Source organism: Buteo buteo, chromosome 5, assembly GCF_964188355.1.
Source record: "Buteo buteo chromosome 5, bButBut1.hap1.1, whole genome shotgun sequence".
Classification (NCBI taxonomy): Eukaryota; Metazoa; Chordata; class Aves; order Accipitriformes; family Accipitridae; genus Buteo; species Buteo buteo.
In genome coordinates, this window is record NC_134175.1 from 29,298,019 (window position 1) to 29,317,272 (window position 19,254).

General features: G+C 37.7%; 1 protein-coding gene across 7 annotated transcripts in view; it reads left to right on the forward strand.

Moving 5' to 3' along the window:
• Positions 1-7,292, forward strand: part of LNPK (lunapark, ER junction formation factor) — a 45,642-nt gene extending 38,350 nt beyond the window's left edge. For all 7 annotated transcript variants that reach the window (XM_075028393.1, XM_075028394.1, XM_075028398.1 and 4 more), the window contains one exon: positions 4,765-7,292. In XM_075028393.1, coding sequence (XP_074884494.1) covers positions 4,765-4,961 — 197 coding nt within the window. In that variant the 3' untranslated portion in view covers positions 4,962-7,292. The remainder of the gene's footprint in view (positions 1-4,764) is intronic.
• Positions 7,293-19,254: the final 11,962 nt, after the last annotated feature.

Below are 19,254 nucleotides of genomic sequence, written 5' to 3' on the forward strand. Positions count from 1 at the left end.
ATGCAGATTACTGGCACAAACATCATGCCTCCCTGTTCAGAATAATTTGGGAAATTTTAGTACCAGAATGAAGCAATATACTTCAGTTCCTTTCTTACCTTTTTTCGTAAATGGCTTGATCTTGAATTCTTTTAATCAAAAGCTAGTCTATTCTCTCATGTACTTCTCTTGGAAGTATTAATGTTTGGATCATATTGAAAAAGCCAACAGGAACCACCTTTATCCTCTTGATTAGTTTTGCCTTTCCTGTATTTGGTACTGTTACGCTGCATTCTTGATTCAGGTTTAGCGTTTAGCAATGGTCGAAGGTCGAAACAAAATTTGACTACTTCAGTATTTTGTGGTGAGTATCTGGTGATGATATTAGATGCCTTTGAACTTCAGATTTCGCCACTGTGGTCAGCACTTTATGGAGACAGCTTCCTGTGTTGTCTGTAGATTTTTATGGAATTCCTTGACCATCTTGATGAAATATTTTATGGTGATTTAATGCTGTGTCACTTTTAAGGATACTTGGAATACAGCAACTGCTAGTATGTTTGAAAGAACTTCCATTTTAAAAGGCAGATGCAGAAACTTGGTTTGTTCAACAGAAAGGTTCACAGTAATGCTGTCCTCCAGAAATAATGGCACTTTAATTGCATGCTTATTTGAGTTCTACTAGAAGTAGAGCTTGGCTTTGGGCAAGTGTTATAGATGGAGCAGAAACTTTATCTAGGAATAAAACTGGTTAAGGATAAAGGACTAAGAAATAACTTAGAGTGTTTGTTCTGGTCAGAATGGTCTGAGTTAGTGTGGGTTTTTTTTGTTTGTTTTTAAAAAAACTGGACTGGAGGCATTTTCTGTTTCACAGCTTTGGCTTGCCTTTTTACCAAATACGCTCTGCTTTCATAGGACAGCATGAGCCTGCTAAATTTTTTGTAAGCCATTGTTTCTTTTCAGAGATGTGAGTTTCTGCCTGCTGTGCTCTTTCCTTAGTTCAGCTAATATGGCTAGAATTCCATGACTTCTCAAGTGGATATGGGTCAGCTCAACTTGAGTTTAATGACTTGTAAACAAGTTCTTCTGGTTTAAAAATGTATTATGTTTCCAGTCTACCACAGTTCAGTTTTGCTGAACAACACAGCTTTCCTTTTTGGTAGGACGTAAAGGGTGCAGGGAATCAAATGCTATGCTGTTATCGGGCTTCTTTTTCAAAGGCTTCAAAATAGCTTTCTGTGTTATCAAAGCCATAAACACAGACTACTGTGAAGTGTGTGTTCCTTAAAGATATTTCAGACACATGGCACCATGTGAAAGTCTGCCCTAATGGGGAGCTGCAGTAGTGAAGAAAACTTGTCCCAACAGTCTTGAAAATGGTGTGGAAGTCTAATGTCTTTCAGACTTTAGTGGTGCTAAGGTTGCGTTTTTTTCCTACAGTAGGTACAAGTAAAGCAGCTATGTTTTAGTGTAATTATTTTATACCTTTTTCTTGTGAATTCCTGCATAACAGACACACATATTCTAGTTAATAGTGATGCAGTATTGTGATTTCACTGGTTATGCAGTGAAATATTCTTTGCAACAAGAAGTGTAGCTGACTAACAATATGAAGTACATATGCTTTCTAAGCACAAAGCATTAAGTAGGAGTGTTGGGGGCAAAAAAGGAACTGCTGTAGCCAGGAGCAGGTTTTTAAAGCTACGTTGATATAGCTCTTAAATTTGCCTCAGGCAAGCATAGGGCTGTTTGCTGTTAAGATCATGTATGTGTAGCTATATTCTTCAGTTAAATCATGGATTAAGTATTAATCATCAAGAACACTAATTTTCTTTTGTCATCTTTGAGTTTACTGTTAGAGCTTTCTCAGCTACTGCTCTTACAATAACTTAAATCATGCAATATTGAGATCAAGCTGGCTTTAGGCAAGGTTTCCATTAATTGATGCATTTAAAATGGAATCACCGTATTTGTTTAATGAAGATTGGTCATGTTTATAGTGGGAGTTAGTAGCACCACTTAACTATGATTGCTCTGACTTCTCATTTAAAGGACCTACTCTTTAGTTCTTTATAACTTTGTCAGATTTAATTATCAGACCAAAATTTTCCATGTAAGTTGGTTTGTTTTAACTGTATATTCTGGAGAGTTTCAGGAGTTTCACTAAGTTTAATCAAGAACAAGGTGAAGGGAAAAGTCATAATACCTGACAATTTTTTCTCAGAGAAGCAGTGTCTCCATACTTTTTAGTAGAATATAAAAAGGAAAGCAGCATCTTTCTCCTGTTCCTTTGAATACAGAGTTAGAACATGCACTCAGTTTTTTCCTTTTAATTAGAAGCTTCTGCTTGCTTCTGCTAGTGGCTGGTTGTCCCTGGTGCTGTCCTCAAACATGTTGTAGATGCTCGACGTCCTCCTGATCAGGCTGAATGAGTCGTCTCTTTACCTTGATCAGACTAAGAACAAGTCACTTCTGCAGAGTGCTAAGCCTCATTCAGTTGAGGACTGCAGGACTGAAACTCTGCGAACAAGTAATGGTTGGGCTATGCTACAAATGAGTTGAGAGGGCATGGAGTTGTCTCTTCCTCACATCCTGTACTTTGAATCGAGCCTGAGCAGCAGCAATAAAGAAAGAAGTAATGTAACCCAAGTGTGGAAGGATTGTAGCAGGAAAAGGCAGAAACTTATTCATAGAATTTGAGGCTGAATAAAAAATGCAGACATGAAAGAGAAAACTGACAGTTGGGTGATAAAGATTGAGCACAGGCTGGGGTGGGATCAAGAAGGAAATTGAAGAGCAGGAGGGGAGCGTGGGATGGTCTGGAAAGAAACTAGGGACATTAATTTGCTTGGGCAGAAATAGGAGGATTGACCATCTGACGGATGGCTCCAGAGAAATTTTGGAACAAGAAGCCAGGGCAGGTGTTGAGCAGCCTGTGATTGAGAAAGCAGGGAAGGAAGCTGAATCAGGAGGTAAGCTGGCTGCAAACTTGTTAAGATGGAAGATCAAGTCGGAGGAAGAAATGGAGAAGCTGGGCTTCATTGAGCAGTCTGAAGTGGAGTCTGGAACTAGGTAGATGAGGAGAAAGGTATTGAACATGCAGCTGTCTGTGGGAAGAGGGGTCTCGTTCTTGGTGACACATGGCGGTTGTACCAGGTCTGCTGGACCAGGGTGTGCAGCAGCTGCACTTCTTGGTTGTGACCCAAGAAGCCAGAGTAATAGTTCTAAAACTTTCAGCCCTCCTTGAATTCTATGAACATCAGCCTCAAGCAGTCTAGTTTACTTACAGACACCCAAAATGTCTTGATAAATAGGAAATTACAAACATTTGATAAGGCTAATGTTTTTGAGCTGTAACTTTGCATCGGTTTTGCAAACTGCTTGCCTTCAGTATGCATTAATGCTGTATAGTATTGACGAATACTAGTCAATTAATAAACCGCCATCAGTAGTATCATTCTACAGTACCTTTGAGTTATTTAGTGCAACACTTGGTGTTCAGTTTTTCAGTGCTTATGCTTACTTCAAAATGTGATTGTCTTTTCTCATACGCTACTGAAATCCTGTTGGGAAGCTAGAATTTACCTCTTTAGAGGTAGTACTTATGATAAATATTTCTGACTGATCTTGAAAATATGCCTATTATCAAAGTGTCCTGGTTTCAGCTGGGATAGAATTAACTGTCTTCCTAGTAGCTGGTGCAGTGCTATGTTTTGAGTTCAGTATGTGAAGAATGCTGATAACACTGATGTTTTCAGTTGTTGCTCAGTAGTGTTTAGACTATAGTCAAGGATTTTTCAGCTTCTCATGCCCAGCCAGGGCACCTGATCCAAACTGGCCAACGGTGTATTCCATACCATGGGACGTCCCATCTAGTTTAGGAACTGGGAAGGCGGGGGCAGGGATTTCGCCGCTCGGGGACTGGCTGGGTGTCGGTCGGCGGGTGGCGAGCAATTGCCCTGTGCATCATTTGTACATTCCAATCCTTTTATTACTACTGCTGTCATTTTGTTAGTGTTATCATTATCATTATTAGTTTCTTTTCTGTTCTATTAAACCGTTCTTATCTCAACCCAGGAGTTTTACTTCTTTTCCTGATTTTCTCCCCCATCCCACTGGATGGGGGGGGAGTGAGTGAGCGGCTGCGTGGTGCTTAGTTGCTGGCTGGGGTTAAACCACGACACAAAGAAACTCCCATCCCAGATTGAGAGTAAAGATGCTTCAGTGTATCCTTCCTACACTTCCTGTGGGAAGATTGAGAATATGCAGTAATTTTCATTGGCTGTCTTGAGATGTTGAGAACCAGATTAGAATCTTTTTTTTTTCTGGTTATCTGTCTCCTTATGTTTAAAGTAGTTTCCACCAAGTAGAAAGTTTAGGTTCTGTGTACAGATTGAACTCTTATAGAAAAAGCTGTTGGTAAAACTTCCATTACCAAACACAAAGAAGCCGAATTACCATCATGTCTTATTTCTGACACTGTCTCACACTAATGAACAAGCTTAGAAAATTCTGTTGAGGGTGAACACATAAAAATAACACATAATAGTTTCATAGTGGCATCTGAACTCTTTTCCATAGTATTTTCTTTTTTATTAAATTTTACAGGTTTTGCCTGTGACCCTCTTGATAGAAAAATAAAATTGTTTTTAGCAGTAGAGAATTTCATGCAGTGACTAGTCAAAACCTGTGTATGATTGCAAAATGTTCTTTCACTTGTTTTTTCAGAATATTAGCTACCTTTTCACTTCTGGAAATGATTATTTCATAATTTTTTTTCCACAGACTCTGAAGAAGACGCGGCCCAGATTGTTGAAACAAATGAGACAGATAACAAAGCACTAAGTCCTGAGCAGCTAAATGATAAGCTAGCTGAAGAAGTTGAAAAAGAAGCAGCAGAAAACATTTCAACAATTGAAGACACTATTTCGGAGTCTATTTCAGCTGAACAAAGTGAAGAATCTTTAGGGAAAGCAGAATAAAGTACTTCAAGTGCCTTCTGTAGCTAGTTTTGAGCTTTGTTCATGCCTGTTGTTACTATTCAGGTGAGCTTTTTTTAATGGTACAACTTAAAAATCTCGCTTGAGCTTAAACTGCCTCAACTGCCACAGTATGTCAAAGCTATGTGTAAAGTGGGTATTGTAAATTAAGCATGTGTCTTTAAATGTTAACACACAGAATGTATAGTTGATTGAAGTTTAAAGGTTGTAGCCATCATTCAGTTTGCATATTTAAAAACTTAGAAGTATAAGCTTTGCTAAGGGTGACCTACAATTTGACATCTCTTTAGCTCTCATATAAAGAGCAATTATTGAGAGCAACTGACCTAATAAGTTTGGTCTACTGAACTTAAAATATGTTTTAATGCTTCCCTGTTAAAATTGAGTACATTTTAAATACACAGATGTTTACAAGCTCAAGTGTCATCTGACATTTGACTTAAGCATATGGAAAGTGTCATTACAGTGGTGTTAATATTATTCATTGTCTAACTTTTTGACAGAGTTCAGTTAAATAGCACTCAGATAAATGGCATCTCCTTTGGTATTTGCGTTGCAGATGAACCAGAGGCACATACATATAAAACTGTTTTGTGTTTACAGAAAAATAGAAAGTTTCTGCACTTGATTGTACTTGAATACAAAGCACTATTTATACCTGTACAATAATGACAAGACATAAGTGAATTTTGTGCCTTTGTGTATTTTGTTAAAGGAAAATAAAGACGTCTAGCAGCAATGCTTGCTTTGTGATTCCTAAAACAGAAGAGAATTTTTGTTCTGCTGTGTGCAGCATTCTACAGTTACTTTGTGGAAGTTCAGAAGGCATATGCCACCTTAAAAGGAGCGTGTCTCTATGTAGCTAAGGTAGCTTTGATAGAATAGAAGTAGATCCCTGATCAATAGGGGAAGCACATGTGCATTTGCCAAAAGACTTTCCTAACTGTGCCTAAAGTCTGTTGATTTTATTAAAATTACAATGAATACTTGGTGCTGGATTACTGAAACTGTACTTTTTTTATTGTATAGCTTTTCAAGCTAAGGACACTTGTTATACGTTTACTGTTAAATATAGCAGTTGGGAACCTGGAATAGAATTTTTCTGGTACCTGGAAATGAGGTACCTAAATCAATCAGATTTTTTCTAGAAATAAATGCTGACCATGTGTAACTTGGTTGATTTAGTAGTAGTTCTGATAAAAGTTTCATCATGTGTGTATTTTCTGTGTACCTCACTATATGGAGGGAAGGAGAAACTTCAAAACACATTTTTTTATCATTGTCTTGGTCCCCAAGTGAACTAGTTTTACAGTGTAAAGGTAGCAAAAAGCTAAATCTTAGTAGCTCAAAAGCCCTTTACAAGAAAGAATATGTTTCTAAATGTGACCTTAGTATCCACGTCTTTATATGAGACATAATTATTACGTGAACAGCAATGATTAATTTTCTTTTCCAAATAAATGCTTTTTCTGATTCTTTGGGGTTAGTTTAGAAGCTCAACCCTTACATCAGTCAGAATCAAGTTTGGTGTGTATTTAGATAAATGAGGAAATTTTTTTCTGGTTCACTAACTAAATTGCAATTCATATTTTAATTAGTAGTCTTAATAGACAGAATGTAGGCATGTGATTAAAGGAGTACTTTTAGGTGTTTGGCTATATTTATATAAACAATTAGTAAAAACATCTTGTGTGTGACTATCTTGGTGGGGAATTCAAAGAAAACGGTCCCTTTTCCAAACATGTCTTATGGTATGAGAAAAGTACAGGGTACAAAGTGATAGGGGAATGCATTATATTTTAAGAGAATGTATTTTATATTCCAGAACTTTCTTAATGTAGAAATAATTTTGCCTGAAAGGTGACAAAGCTTGCTCATTATTTTGTAAGACTTTCAGATGTTAATCTCTACATTGCATTTTGTACCTCACTAATTTACCTGTTTAGAGGCTGATTTCTTTGGAGGAAAAGAAGTAAATCACAGAATACTTCAGTAATTCAGCACAGTAAGTTGTTGGATGTGCTTACTTTATAAGCACTAAAAACAAGTAAAATTTGATGTTGTGATCCCTCACATGGGATATGAATGCATGAATTACTGTCACTTCAGAAGTTAAAATTATTCTAGGCCTGTGTATTATTTCCTTTTAAAAATTTGTATCTTAAGTGTCAGGCTTTTTGTAGAGTAATTTTAGGTCCTTCCCATGACAAGCAACCACTGAGCTGTTATGCATATAATATCTATTGAATTGACTGAGAAAATAATCTGTTGATATCAGAGCTATATATTAAAATTTTTTATTAGCCTGGAAGATGTCTATTTTCAGATGTCCTGCTTTTGTCAAGGAAACTGATGCTTCTTAGGTTGTTGGGAATCTGATTTTTTTTGAAAAGGGAGACTCAGTATCTGGTGTATGGGGTGTGGTGTTATTTCTCCCAATGTTCTTAAATGTAACATTAGCAACTTGCTACAGGGATGATTGATACTTTCTGTTTAATATGTCACTGAAGGATCAAGTAGAGACAGTCACTCTGATGTGAAAACAAATACTTGTTAAAATGTGAAAACCTAGCTTTGAGACCTAAGGCTACCTAGAATTTTTGAGGAGGGGGAAGAATAAGCAACTTAAGCACATGATAAAGTTTTCCTGAAAGACTTTCATACTAAAAAAAGTGTCCAAGCAGTCGTTCCCATTAATTGCTTCAGAAGGCTTGAAAAAGATGTTAAGGATGTCCTGGTATTTTGGTAGAGACAGATCTATTTTTAACTTTCTAACTTTTCAGGGGTTTAAAGCAGCTATAGTAAATGAGGGTAGAGGGTTAATTAATCTGTAAGTGAATTCAGGCTCAGGGAGATACATTTGACAGTAATAGACTCTGGGCTTTCCTCAGTTTACAGTAAGCATTCACATGTTACTCCTGCCAAGTATGTGTGCCCCAGTCCTGATACGAATGTGAGAAGAGGATTCTGTTTCTGCAGCAGTTGCTTCTTGGCTTCTGTTTACTGCAAGTGTGGCAATAGTAGAAGATGCCTGTCCAACAGGAATTTGGTCAAAATCCAAATATACCTGTCAGTGAACAGCAGTAGCCACACTTAGTCATGTCTTTGTAACATCAAAAAAACTTGGAAATAGGTGTATGTAGAGCAAAAAGGTACAGCAGTTGTCAGTGATATGTAATCCAATTGCAGACTGACTCTCAAAAGATGAGATGGAAGAAAGGAGGGGGGGGGAAATATAACAAATGCTATGGTTCCATGTTTTGTTGTCTTCTGACTTCCTAGTATGTACTTGAATCTTAATTTTTTTCTAAAGTACTTAAAAACCCGGTCCTGTGAAAATCTCACTTCTGAGAGATGTTATACAAGTCCCCTTTCTTCCTGTGATGAAAGCCAAAATGTGGCCTGGATGAAAAGCAAAATTGAGTGGTGTGGTAAAGTGATACTTGGCAAGCTTGTTGGTGCCGTGTTCTTAGTGCTTCTGAAATATTGTGAGTAATTGCAGAGATCTCCTTTTATTCAAACATAGTTTATATATTAGGGAGGAATTATCTGGGCTATGTAAAATCTGCTGTGAAAGACTAATGAGTGTTCTAGTTCAAAATAAATTGAAATGAGTCAGTTGGTCAAATTTAACTTGAACTAAGAAGCCTGCAGAACAGGGAAATGAGGGAATGTTACTTCAAATTCTAATACCTGTTCTAAAGGGGAACAAAATTGATTAGCCTTGGACATTTTGACAGAAATAGATCATTAGTGGAACCTTGGTATGAAGATGGTTTGTCAGAAAGCTGTTCAGCCCACATGCAGGAAAAGCAGAAGCACGCAAGGAAAGGCAAACAAAGATGATGTGGAAGCTGACAGTTTATGGACTGGTCTAGAGGTTATCAAAAGCACGCTACTAGGGGTGCATATGGTTGCCTTGAAGTCAAGAACAAGAAGGTTGAGCTTCATGTGGTGCATGAGTAGAAGCCAGTGGAAGGATTTAAAGAAAAGAATGACAGAGTGAAACAGATTGGGGGGTGGGGGGGAAAGGAGAGTGGTTTTGTCTGTCAGAACAAGGTCTGAATCAAGAGATAAAAAAGATCAGAGCTTGAAAAGATTTTTTTCGGAACATGTAGCAAGGTTTGGCTATTACTACATGACAGTACATACCCCAGGTTAATATGTTCTCATGTCAGAAATAATAAAGATGCAATTGACAATGAATCATATTGGAGAAACTTATTTGCTTTTTAGAATTAATTCCAGAATAAGCAGGTGACAATAACTTGGTAAAAATGACTGTCTAGCTATTACTAGAGATGATGGTAGCAAAGTTGCTCTTATCCTTTTTATTTAAACATAAAAACTTAGAAATTCTTTTCTACTTCTAGGAGTGGTGAAACTGTAGCAGTAACTAATTTTTATAACCTTATTAACCATCAAAGGCTGGGAGAAACACTTCTCTGGTGCATAAGGTTCTGAACTTAGCAGTATTTGTGCACTTGTGGATCTGTGGTGATGGACGAGTGAGTAGGCTAGAGGAAACTGTTCGTTATTCAATAGTTAAGTCTGCTATTCAAAACTTCAAAAGTCTGAATCTTCATAAAGTCTGAACATATTCGGTACAAGAGTACTGGATGTAAAGAAAGTTCTAAATAATCTGCTTCTGGAGTGAGATTTTGTTAGGTTCCACAATGTGGAAGACTGCCCATGGGGTAAGGAATGGCCTCTCTGAATGTTTCACTAGAACAACAACCTTGAAGATTCATTTTGTGTCTTTGTTGGCAAATAATCATTTGATCAGTTCACTAAGTGTTCTCAAGCAAAATCTTTAGGCCCTCATTTCCTTCCATGTCTTGCAGATTGTTTTTTTTTTTCTTAATATCTCTAAGATGATTAGAAGTTAGTGCCTCAGACCTTAGCATCTAACGTTTCAATTACTTTCTTGAATTGATAAATGCAAACCTGTCCAGACTTCTGGTGTAGTAAGCCTCTGAATTTTCACATGTATGTTTGTAGTGTATCAGGGACTGTACAGAAGACACATCCCTAATACAAACTAATTTAAAAAAGTCTACAAATACATCAATTGCATAAACACTAGGAGGAAAGTAAGTTTTCCACGAATAAACTCAGGCTGGAAGTTTGAAAGTTCCTAACAGTTTGGACAAATAGTCTTGCAGGAGACATCAGGTTTAAAATGGAGTTTGATAACGAGAGGGCAATAGGAGATTACTCTGGGACCAATGGATTCTTTCCAATGGTGTGTGCCTTTCCTGTTTTTGCTTAAGAATGTCTTAATGGGATCTGTGTGATAGTTCATGCAAGAGAATTTTGGCTGTTGTCAGAAAGTTCTGATTCACTGAAAGGAAAGTGTTTGTGGAACTATTGATTACTGATCTGTGGCAGTGCTACTTTCTTCCAGTGTGTGGTCTTTAGGTTGAGCTCACAGGTCTCAAGTTTGTGGAGGGTGATGAAGGTGAGGAATTAAAACCAACTCTTCTAATGCTAATGTTCCTAGGGGGGCTGATTGGCATAGGGCTGTTGGCTTCCAGGTCTTGGTGCGTAGTAACGCACCAAAGCTTCTGTCAGAGGACAAACTGTAAACATCCATCAAAATTGTGCCATACTTGAGATTGTATCTGGTAGTCTGAAATTAAGTGTACTTCATGCTCTGGATTCTGCTCTTTGGAGGAAAATGATGGCATCCTGAGTCAGTGGGAATTTCTTAGCACTTGGTCTTTACCAGGAGTTTGTTTGCACAACAAATAGACTAAGTTCTAATAGTGTTTAACAAAAGGAACTGCTACCCACCAGCATTTAAAACAAACAAAAAAACAAACAAAAAAACCAACCCACAACAAATTGAGTTGTCCCTTAAGATAGGGAGTCACAAGGAACTTGACTTCTCTTCACCACTGCTTTTGATTTGTGAACCTCTCTGGGGTCCTGTCAGGTCACATTCAATCTTCTCTCTGCAAGAATAAGACTTAGAGAGGTGTATGATGGGCAGGATAGAGAGAAGGGTTTTAAAATGAAATGTATTGATTATACAATAATTTGCTCCCAAACCGTGGGGTTTTGAGATTAAAGCAAACACTGCTAAGATTCTTGATAGATTATCTAACTTGGCAACAGCGCAAAATCTAAAGCACTGAATCATAATATAACCCTTTCAAGGTTGCATAAAATCCATTTGATCATGACTTAATTTTTGCATAGAAGGGAGGGTCCGGACTGATTCTTGTAATACTAGTTACTTCTCACTGTAGGACTGCCTCTCTATGTACCTAGCATTGTAGTGCTAGGATTCTCAGTAAACAATTACTAATGGTTTTCAGGAGAGCTTCATAAGCCTTTGCCACTGTGAAATCATGTATTCTCCTTTTATTGTGTGACAAAAATAATTTGCAAAAAGGAGATTGCAACTGCCAGAGAGAAATACATGCAGCAAAATCCTGAAATAATCAGATATAGGAGAAAACAAGGGGTGCAGATACTGGAGATCTGGCAATTTTGGGTGTTCAGTTTGTAAATTCAAATTCATCTCTAAATTTGTAACTTATATTGAAATAATATTTCTTTCTCTCTTTGTCTCTCCATTTTGCTGCCTAAATGAAAATAGAGGTGCTGGATTTGTAGAAAACTCAAGCAACAAAGACCTTCCAGCTCTCCTGAAATGGTCTGCCCTCTAATTCCTTGCATTGCTTCAAGGAGTTCTGCTCAGTTGATGAAACTTAATTTTGACTTGTTCAGCACACAAAAAAATTTTACAAAAACACCAATAAAATTCATTTTAAGAAAACTACTTTAAATGCTTTAGAAGAAATGGGGAAGTTGGTATTTTGTGAGGAATGTTTGAACTTGTACTCTTTTGTATATTGAGCTTTTATTTAAACAGGAGATCCTGTGTATTTATAGTTTAAGTCCTTATTGTTGTAATAGCCTTGTGGTTGCATTAGTAAAGGGCATATTGTTTATGTACTAAAAATAGTATCTTTAATCAGAAGTATAATTTTAATCCTAGCTCTGGCCTTGACCAGTAGTTACATCACCTGCGGTTGAAACTCCATTAAAATCAATGGTGAAGACAGTGTGATTTCTTAGGGTCTAACAGACTTCATGACATGTCTGCCTTAGCTTTTCTGCTTGTAATTAAGAAAATATTTAAACTTGTGCACCCCTTTTGAAATTTAGTATTTTACCAAATGAAGCAAATTTTAAAGAGTATGAAATTAAATTATATAGCTTGCTGTTTGAATATATGCTGCCTTTGCTGTGTATGTAACCTTGAGGAAAAACCTCATTCTGAAAAAGCTATTGAATATTCATCTGATCTGGATTATGATGATGGCTGGGATAAGAGTCAGGTTGCTCTTTGCATAGTAGGGATTTATGATTTTAAGGTGATAGCTCTATTTACTAGTTCATTCTGTGCTGGCTGTACTCAATCAACTTGCATTTCATAGATTATTATTTTTTTCAAGGACCTCATACGTTACCAAAACAAGGATGAGGGGTGCCCCAGCTTTCTCAGTGCAGCCCCTGCCCCCCAGTTGGACTGGCATATGTAGGAGAAGAAAGTTGTTCAAGGTTGAGTGGGTTCTGATAAGACCCATTTATCTGTGCTACAACCAATTGTGAGAACTCCTAGCTCATGGCATGAACAGCCAGCTACCCACCCTCAAAGGTCAGGCTGGCATACGACTGCAAAATTTTGTGTGTGCAGTGAAGTAGAGGCATGGAAAACCTGCCTTGACTCAGTATAAAAAATTGTGTGGGAACTTCAGAGGGGACTGTGGAGTTGCAAAGATGCTGATTTTGGCCTGCGATTCTGTAGACGCATATGTTTCAGGGTCGGTATTACAGGTTTTATTGTATCTAAATGGTGATTTATGTCCTTATTCCTGCATTATTGTCCACAAGGTACTGCCCTGTGTCACAGGCCTGTATTACCTAATTTTTTCAGACTGTTTCGTTTTCATTAGTACAGCTGCTTTAGCTTGTGATCAGTGTACTGCACCTCATTGATAATCTAAGAGAGTATTAGACGCACAGAAGTGACACCTAACCCTGTCAGTCTGGCTAGATTGACCCCTCAGCTTCCGAAACATGGGTTTATTTTTTTAAAACCCAAGTTAGCCCGACATCCATTTTCACACACATTCTGGGCAGTTTAAAGGTTGGTCGGAATCGAATATTGCTCTTTCAAATTTGATAATGTATGAGTACAGAACTGTGACCTTTGATACGTAGTAATACATCAACATGACATGAGCAGTAAGTGCAGCAATTACCTTTACTACACTTGAGATTGTGTTTTAGTTCTCATCTTGTAAGCAATTATTTCAGGAAAAAAAGGATGCCTCTAAGTTAAATATATTTTGCAAATAGTGTAAATGCAGAAATTAATCTTTGGGGACTTTCTGATTTACAAGTGAATGTTTTCAAATGAGTCTTGGCTTTTAAATTAACATTGGTTCAGTGGTAGAAAGGAGTCTTGTGCCATTGGCTTCTTTTACAATACTTTTTTCCGGGAGAGTTTCTTTAACCCTTTTTGTTGTGTTCTAATGTAATCCAAGTTTTGTATTCTGATTTATGGCTAAAGCCAATTCCTGCAAGCAGTTGACAAGTCACTGTGTTCTTGTTGCTCCTGTGATAATACTTAATGAGAGTTGGTTACATACGTGATGATAATGCAAGTTTAAATGCTTTTAAGTGCCTTTCAGAGCATACGAGAGTGTCTCAGACCTGCACCACGTACTGATTTTAAAGGCTGTTTTAGCTGCTCCAGCAATGTTTCATCTTTTTCCTGAGCAGATCAAGATACATTTGGTTTAGTTTCCAAGCCTTCTTCCTCACCTGTTGTTATAAATTATTGGGTAAGGATAGTGCCCAACCACTACTTGGTGGGCGCTATAAAAACACAAATCAATACTCCTTGCCAAAGTGCATAAAGCCTCGAGAGGACTGATAACAGTTGTGGCTTTTGTTCTGTGGACTAAAAATCAGAATAAAATTACTGTGTCATTCTGAGCAAGCAATTGAGTAACCATTGAATGGTGACTTTCTATCAATGCTGTCTGTCACAACCAAAACTCGATGGAATAACTTGAAGTAGAACTTTGTATTCTTCTAAAATATCTGCTTCCTCAGCAGCTGGGCACTGAGCAGTGTCGGCGTGCTGGCGTTAGGCACTGAACTTTAATTCAGGAGCTGGGAAAATGCTTATTCTGTTTTATAGTGAGGTGAAATCAACACCATTTGGAATAGTTTTCTTTAAGCTGTCAAGAATCTGAACCCCTAGTCCCCAGTAACGTTTGGCTGAACTGGGACTGTGGTGCAGGAGGCAGGTGACCCAAGTTGCTGATGTGGGATGGGGACTGAATGGAGCCTGTCTCTCTGAAATCTGCCACGAGCAGAGGGGTGAGTGCTTTCTCTAGAGTAGCTTTCTCTTTCGAATTCCTGGCTGTGAAAATTACTCATTTGCTGTGCATACACACTAGTTGTAGATTGGCAATAAACCTAAAAACTTTTGTAATGAATGTTTCATCAAAATGGAAAGGTGTCTCTAACACATTTTCTCACTACCTTTCTAGAAATATTTAGAAAATTCTTGACATTGGTGGTGTCATTTGTTCTCTGGGAGGAAAAGCAAAACAAATACATTAGATCATCACATAAATTACTCCTAATCAAGCTCTTGGCCGTACAAACTATTTTGAAAAGCCACAAGGAAGGCGCTGCCTGGGGAAATTGTGCAAAGATGTTTCTGTGGTGTTTCTTGTTGCTTTCAACCTGTGCCATGTAAGGGCACTTGGGCCCTTAACTTTCAAAAAAAAAAACCAAAAAACCAAAAAAAACCCCCAAAAAACCCAAAAACCCTCAAGCTTTTTTGCATACTTTCATTAAATTTTAAATGTTAATAGTACTAACTTACTTTGGAAAAACCCAACCTACTTTTGTGCAGTGTTTTCCATTAAAAAGTGTAAATAGTGCATATATGGAAATCTTGAGTCTGTGCTGCTGACTTAGCAGATGAAGGTGGTTACAACAGCTCAGTGTGGAAGTTTGTTTTTCAACTGGGGCTCTGTGTTCATAGGAAGTTCCTTAGGGTGAAAGGATGCCCTTGTGCAGGTAGGTGACTCCATGGGTAGAGAAGTTCATTTGTTACTTGGCTACAAGTAACAACAGCAAAACAATGGCAACTGCTCTATCATTGCACATCAGTATTTGTTGATTTTTTGCTCATGCTGAGTTTATTACTTCTGGTAACAACTTAGGCATCTTTAGTTCTCTGTATTGTATATTGTCAGTTCTGTAGAAATATAGTTAATAACACTGGTATTCCCCAACAGTAGAATTCCTTTTATAATATCTGGAAAATATTTCCTTTCTCGCATATTTTAAAGAAGGGAGTGAAGGTATTATTTTTTTCCACCATTTCTACTACAGCAATATGACTAGAAGTATTTATTTTTCAGAACGGCTAGTATTTTTGGTTTTCAGCTATTTGGCTACATCTGTGTGTTGCTGGGGCTTTTTTAAAGAGATGGTGAATGACCGCCTAGTTACAGAATGTATTTTCTTTTTAAGGCTTATCTTAAAACTTACTGGTTTGCAATGGTGAAATCCTCCTGGAAGGAGTTTGTTGGATTATTGAACGAATAGTGGGCAGCTGAAATTTAGGGACACTTACTGGAAAGTACTCAACTAAGACTGTGTGCAACTTATTGTCAATGCTCCTGATATATTATAATAAGGCATTACATTCATCTAGTCATGAAGTCTGATCTATTTGATTTTAAAATCTCAGATCGTGTTATGAGTAAGTGTAATGATTTCGAGAGCTGGAATATTGTTAGCCATTGTGAACAGTACTGAAGGAGCCTCAGGATGTATAATGTGATAGATGCAATTTTGTTTGAATTTTTTTTTCCAAGGCCAATTTAATTTTGATTTATTTGCCTCATTAACCCAAGGATTCAGAAAATTGAATGCCACCTGAGTGAGGTATTATTAACACTAGTGAAATATCTTCAGAATCGCTCCGTGCTTATAAATTGGTCTTTTGAAAGCATTTTAAAGGCATAATGATACTGTAGTGAAAATGTACAGCATCATTTAAAAATTGCAAAATGCTTATTTGATTTCTGAAATAAGACTTGGTCACCTGACTTAAGTATATACTGATCTATTATTTATGCTTTGAAAATAGAGCTGATAAAAAACATAAGTGTTCTTGATACTATATTTTGTCATATCTAGCTAAAAAGATTGAAATCCAGAGAAACAATTTTCTGAAGAAATGAAATAGTATGCCCTCCTGAACCCCTGGGGAAAATAGCCTCTCTGTTTGCTCAGAATATGAAGCAGTAAAACAGTATAAGTAAAACAGACAGCCCATGTCACATTCCTATTTGTACAGTCTGGAACGATGTTTTAAAAACATTTTCTAGTTATTTTTGATAAATAAATGGTGCAAATAACATCTGCAAACCAACCCTGCTGATGCAAGATTTTTCAGATCAGATTTGTTTGTCAGTGAAAGTTCAGAAAATTGCTTTGCAAAACTAAAGTTGTATAACTCCCCAAAATATGCATAACAAATGTACAAGAATATATCTCTCTCTCCTTTTGCCTTCCCTCAAAGAAACTAATGCTGATTCTCCATCATCTTTGCTTCTGGGCTCAGAAGGTAGCTTGATAAAATTATCAAATACCAAAAAGCTCAGTTACTAAACACAGATGTGTTTATAAGGTGTTAAATAGCTAAACACTCACGTTGGTAGTGGGGCATCCAGTTACCCTTTTGGAACAGTGTATCCTGATTAAAGTCTTGAGATTTCCCCCCTGAGCCATTAGTGCCCCACTGAAAGCTAAGCTTAGGGATTATAAGAGCCTTCTGCAGGTGACGCACCTATGGTCAGGGGGTATAAAGGACATAAGTGTGTTGCCTGGCTGTTGCTTTCTGCAGGTTCTGCCAAAGGCTGGCACAGTGAGGATGAAGGGAAGTTCCTCAAAGTCTTGTGGCTTCCAGAAGCGCACTCTTCAGTGTAAGGATGCTGACGCCGCTCTTAATTTCCTTCACCGATGTAAGCCGAGACGGAAAAATAATTCCCTGGGCAGCAGGGTTGAGAAATCTGATGTCACAGCTCTACAAATGCCCCGTTGCCCAAGACTGGCCAAGGAAGCCTGTGACTGTACATCTCCCAGAATATTGCTTGTTGAGGGAGTGGGCTTTCAGCTGCATTTGAGGAATGTGTGTCTTCAAGGCTCTCTTGTTATGCTTCAGACTTCTGTTCTCCACAGAGTTGCTTAAAACCATCTGTAATGAAATTTTTGTAAGGATTTGCAGTCAATGGATGCCATTTCAGGCTAAATTCTGCAATACATCCACGAAGTACAAGATACATGTATTTTGTAAATATGTATGTGTTTAATAGCAACTAAAAAAAAAGAATTTGTTTTTATTTTTCAGCCTTTACAAAAATAATGATTTAATAAACTCTTCCCTCTGAGCTTATACAACACTGGCATATTACCTGGTATTTTATTTTAATACCTGAACAAAAAATGGGGTTTACTAGACTAGTAGCATTTAATTGAGTGGATCTCTCTTCGTTGAATGAAAAAAGTCTTGGGTAGGGAGTTTTTTGTCAGGGTCAGGGCTAGAATTGTAGAAAAGTTAATTTTTGTGTTGCGGATGTAAGTGTTCACTGTCATATATAATGATGGTGGTGATAACTGAGAACATGACAGTCTTTGAATAATCTGAATGGATGCTTCTGTACAGCAAATATAAGAAGGAATGAACATGGTAGTATTAAGTCCTAAAAAATTCAAGCATTAGTAATCCACCCAAGATACACTTCAGGTTTCTCTTTGGCAAAAGGCTGAAGTGCTTCAATACAGCATGATTTGTCTGGCAGTAATTTTTCATTTCTTAATGACAAGGACATTATGTATAGCCATGAAGGGATATCACCATGATTTTATTGAACCTGCCTTTATTGCATCATTTATTTCCTCAGAAATCTTGTTCTAATTTGGTATTTGTCCAAGTAATTATGAATTGAATTACTTGTTTAGCATTTTTGGTAAAACAGTTAATGGTTTCTGTAGTGCTTAGTTGAAAGTTCCTTGGTCATGGGCAGTGGGTGTCATTTTCCATGCTAGGAGGCCAGGAGATCTTAGAGAAAAAAGGCACTTTTCAGTTGTTTGCTTACTGTCTTTTATGCTGAAAGTATGCTAGGACTGTAAGTAAATTATTTTTTAATTATTACTCACTGGAGTTCCAAGGAGTGTCTGTAGAGAACTTAATTGAATGAATCTGTTTTCACTGAATGAAAGAATACTGGGGGGGGGCAGGGGAAACAGGAAAAAAGAACAAAGCACCAAAAAACCCCCAACCACTCTTTGGGCTACTTCCCTGCAGGTAGGGGGAACACAGAGAACATAGAGGTCTGTGGTGGTTCTCCTGGAAGCACTTCATGCTGGGGCAGGCTGTGCTCTGGGATTTGAACTGACCATTGCAGAACATGTCCCTCTTCTATCACAGGCAGGAGCTTGGCCATACTTGATAATCAAGTTCCAGTTATGATTAATAAAGAGTTAATAAGATATCTGTAAGATAAATTTTACTAGAAAGGTGCTATGCACTCTTAGAAGCAATAGAAGTATTAACTCTGTAGCTAAAACCACTACTGTCTAAGACTTGATTAACTTAAAGTGTCTGACTACCAATAATATTTATAAACTCTTATGTACAGTCTGACCTATACTTAATCCCAGATCTCCTTGGTGGCTCCAGTAACAGGCAGAGGAGCTACACATGCTTAAAGAGCTGAGTGGCAGTGGAGAATCTGCAAAGGGTTTTGGTGGCTCCCATTTACTAGTAATCTGTCAAAAGTAATTAAATCTTCCAGAAGGCTTATTCTTGCCCACCCTTAGCCTACTTGCTGGGGGAGCAGAGTGGGAAACAGAGAAAGCCTTGAGGCTGGACAAGCACTGTTCAGCAACAGCGAAAACATCAGAACACAGCACCAGAGGGACTGCTATGAAAAAAGTTAACCCTGTCCCTGCCAGACCGTATACAGGCAGTTTTGAATTAATTTGGATACTCTCAAGAGGCTAAATATGGAGATAGCATCTGACTGGAGAAGGTTGGTTACTGCCCATGGTTTCGAGTCAGCTGGCAAAATTCTTTTAGAAGAAAAAATATCTGTGTAAAAGTTAGTGCAGGGAGTATTTTAGCCAAGAAATCACAGGAAGCTCTGGGAAATGCAGTTAC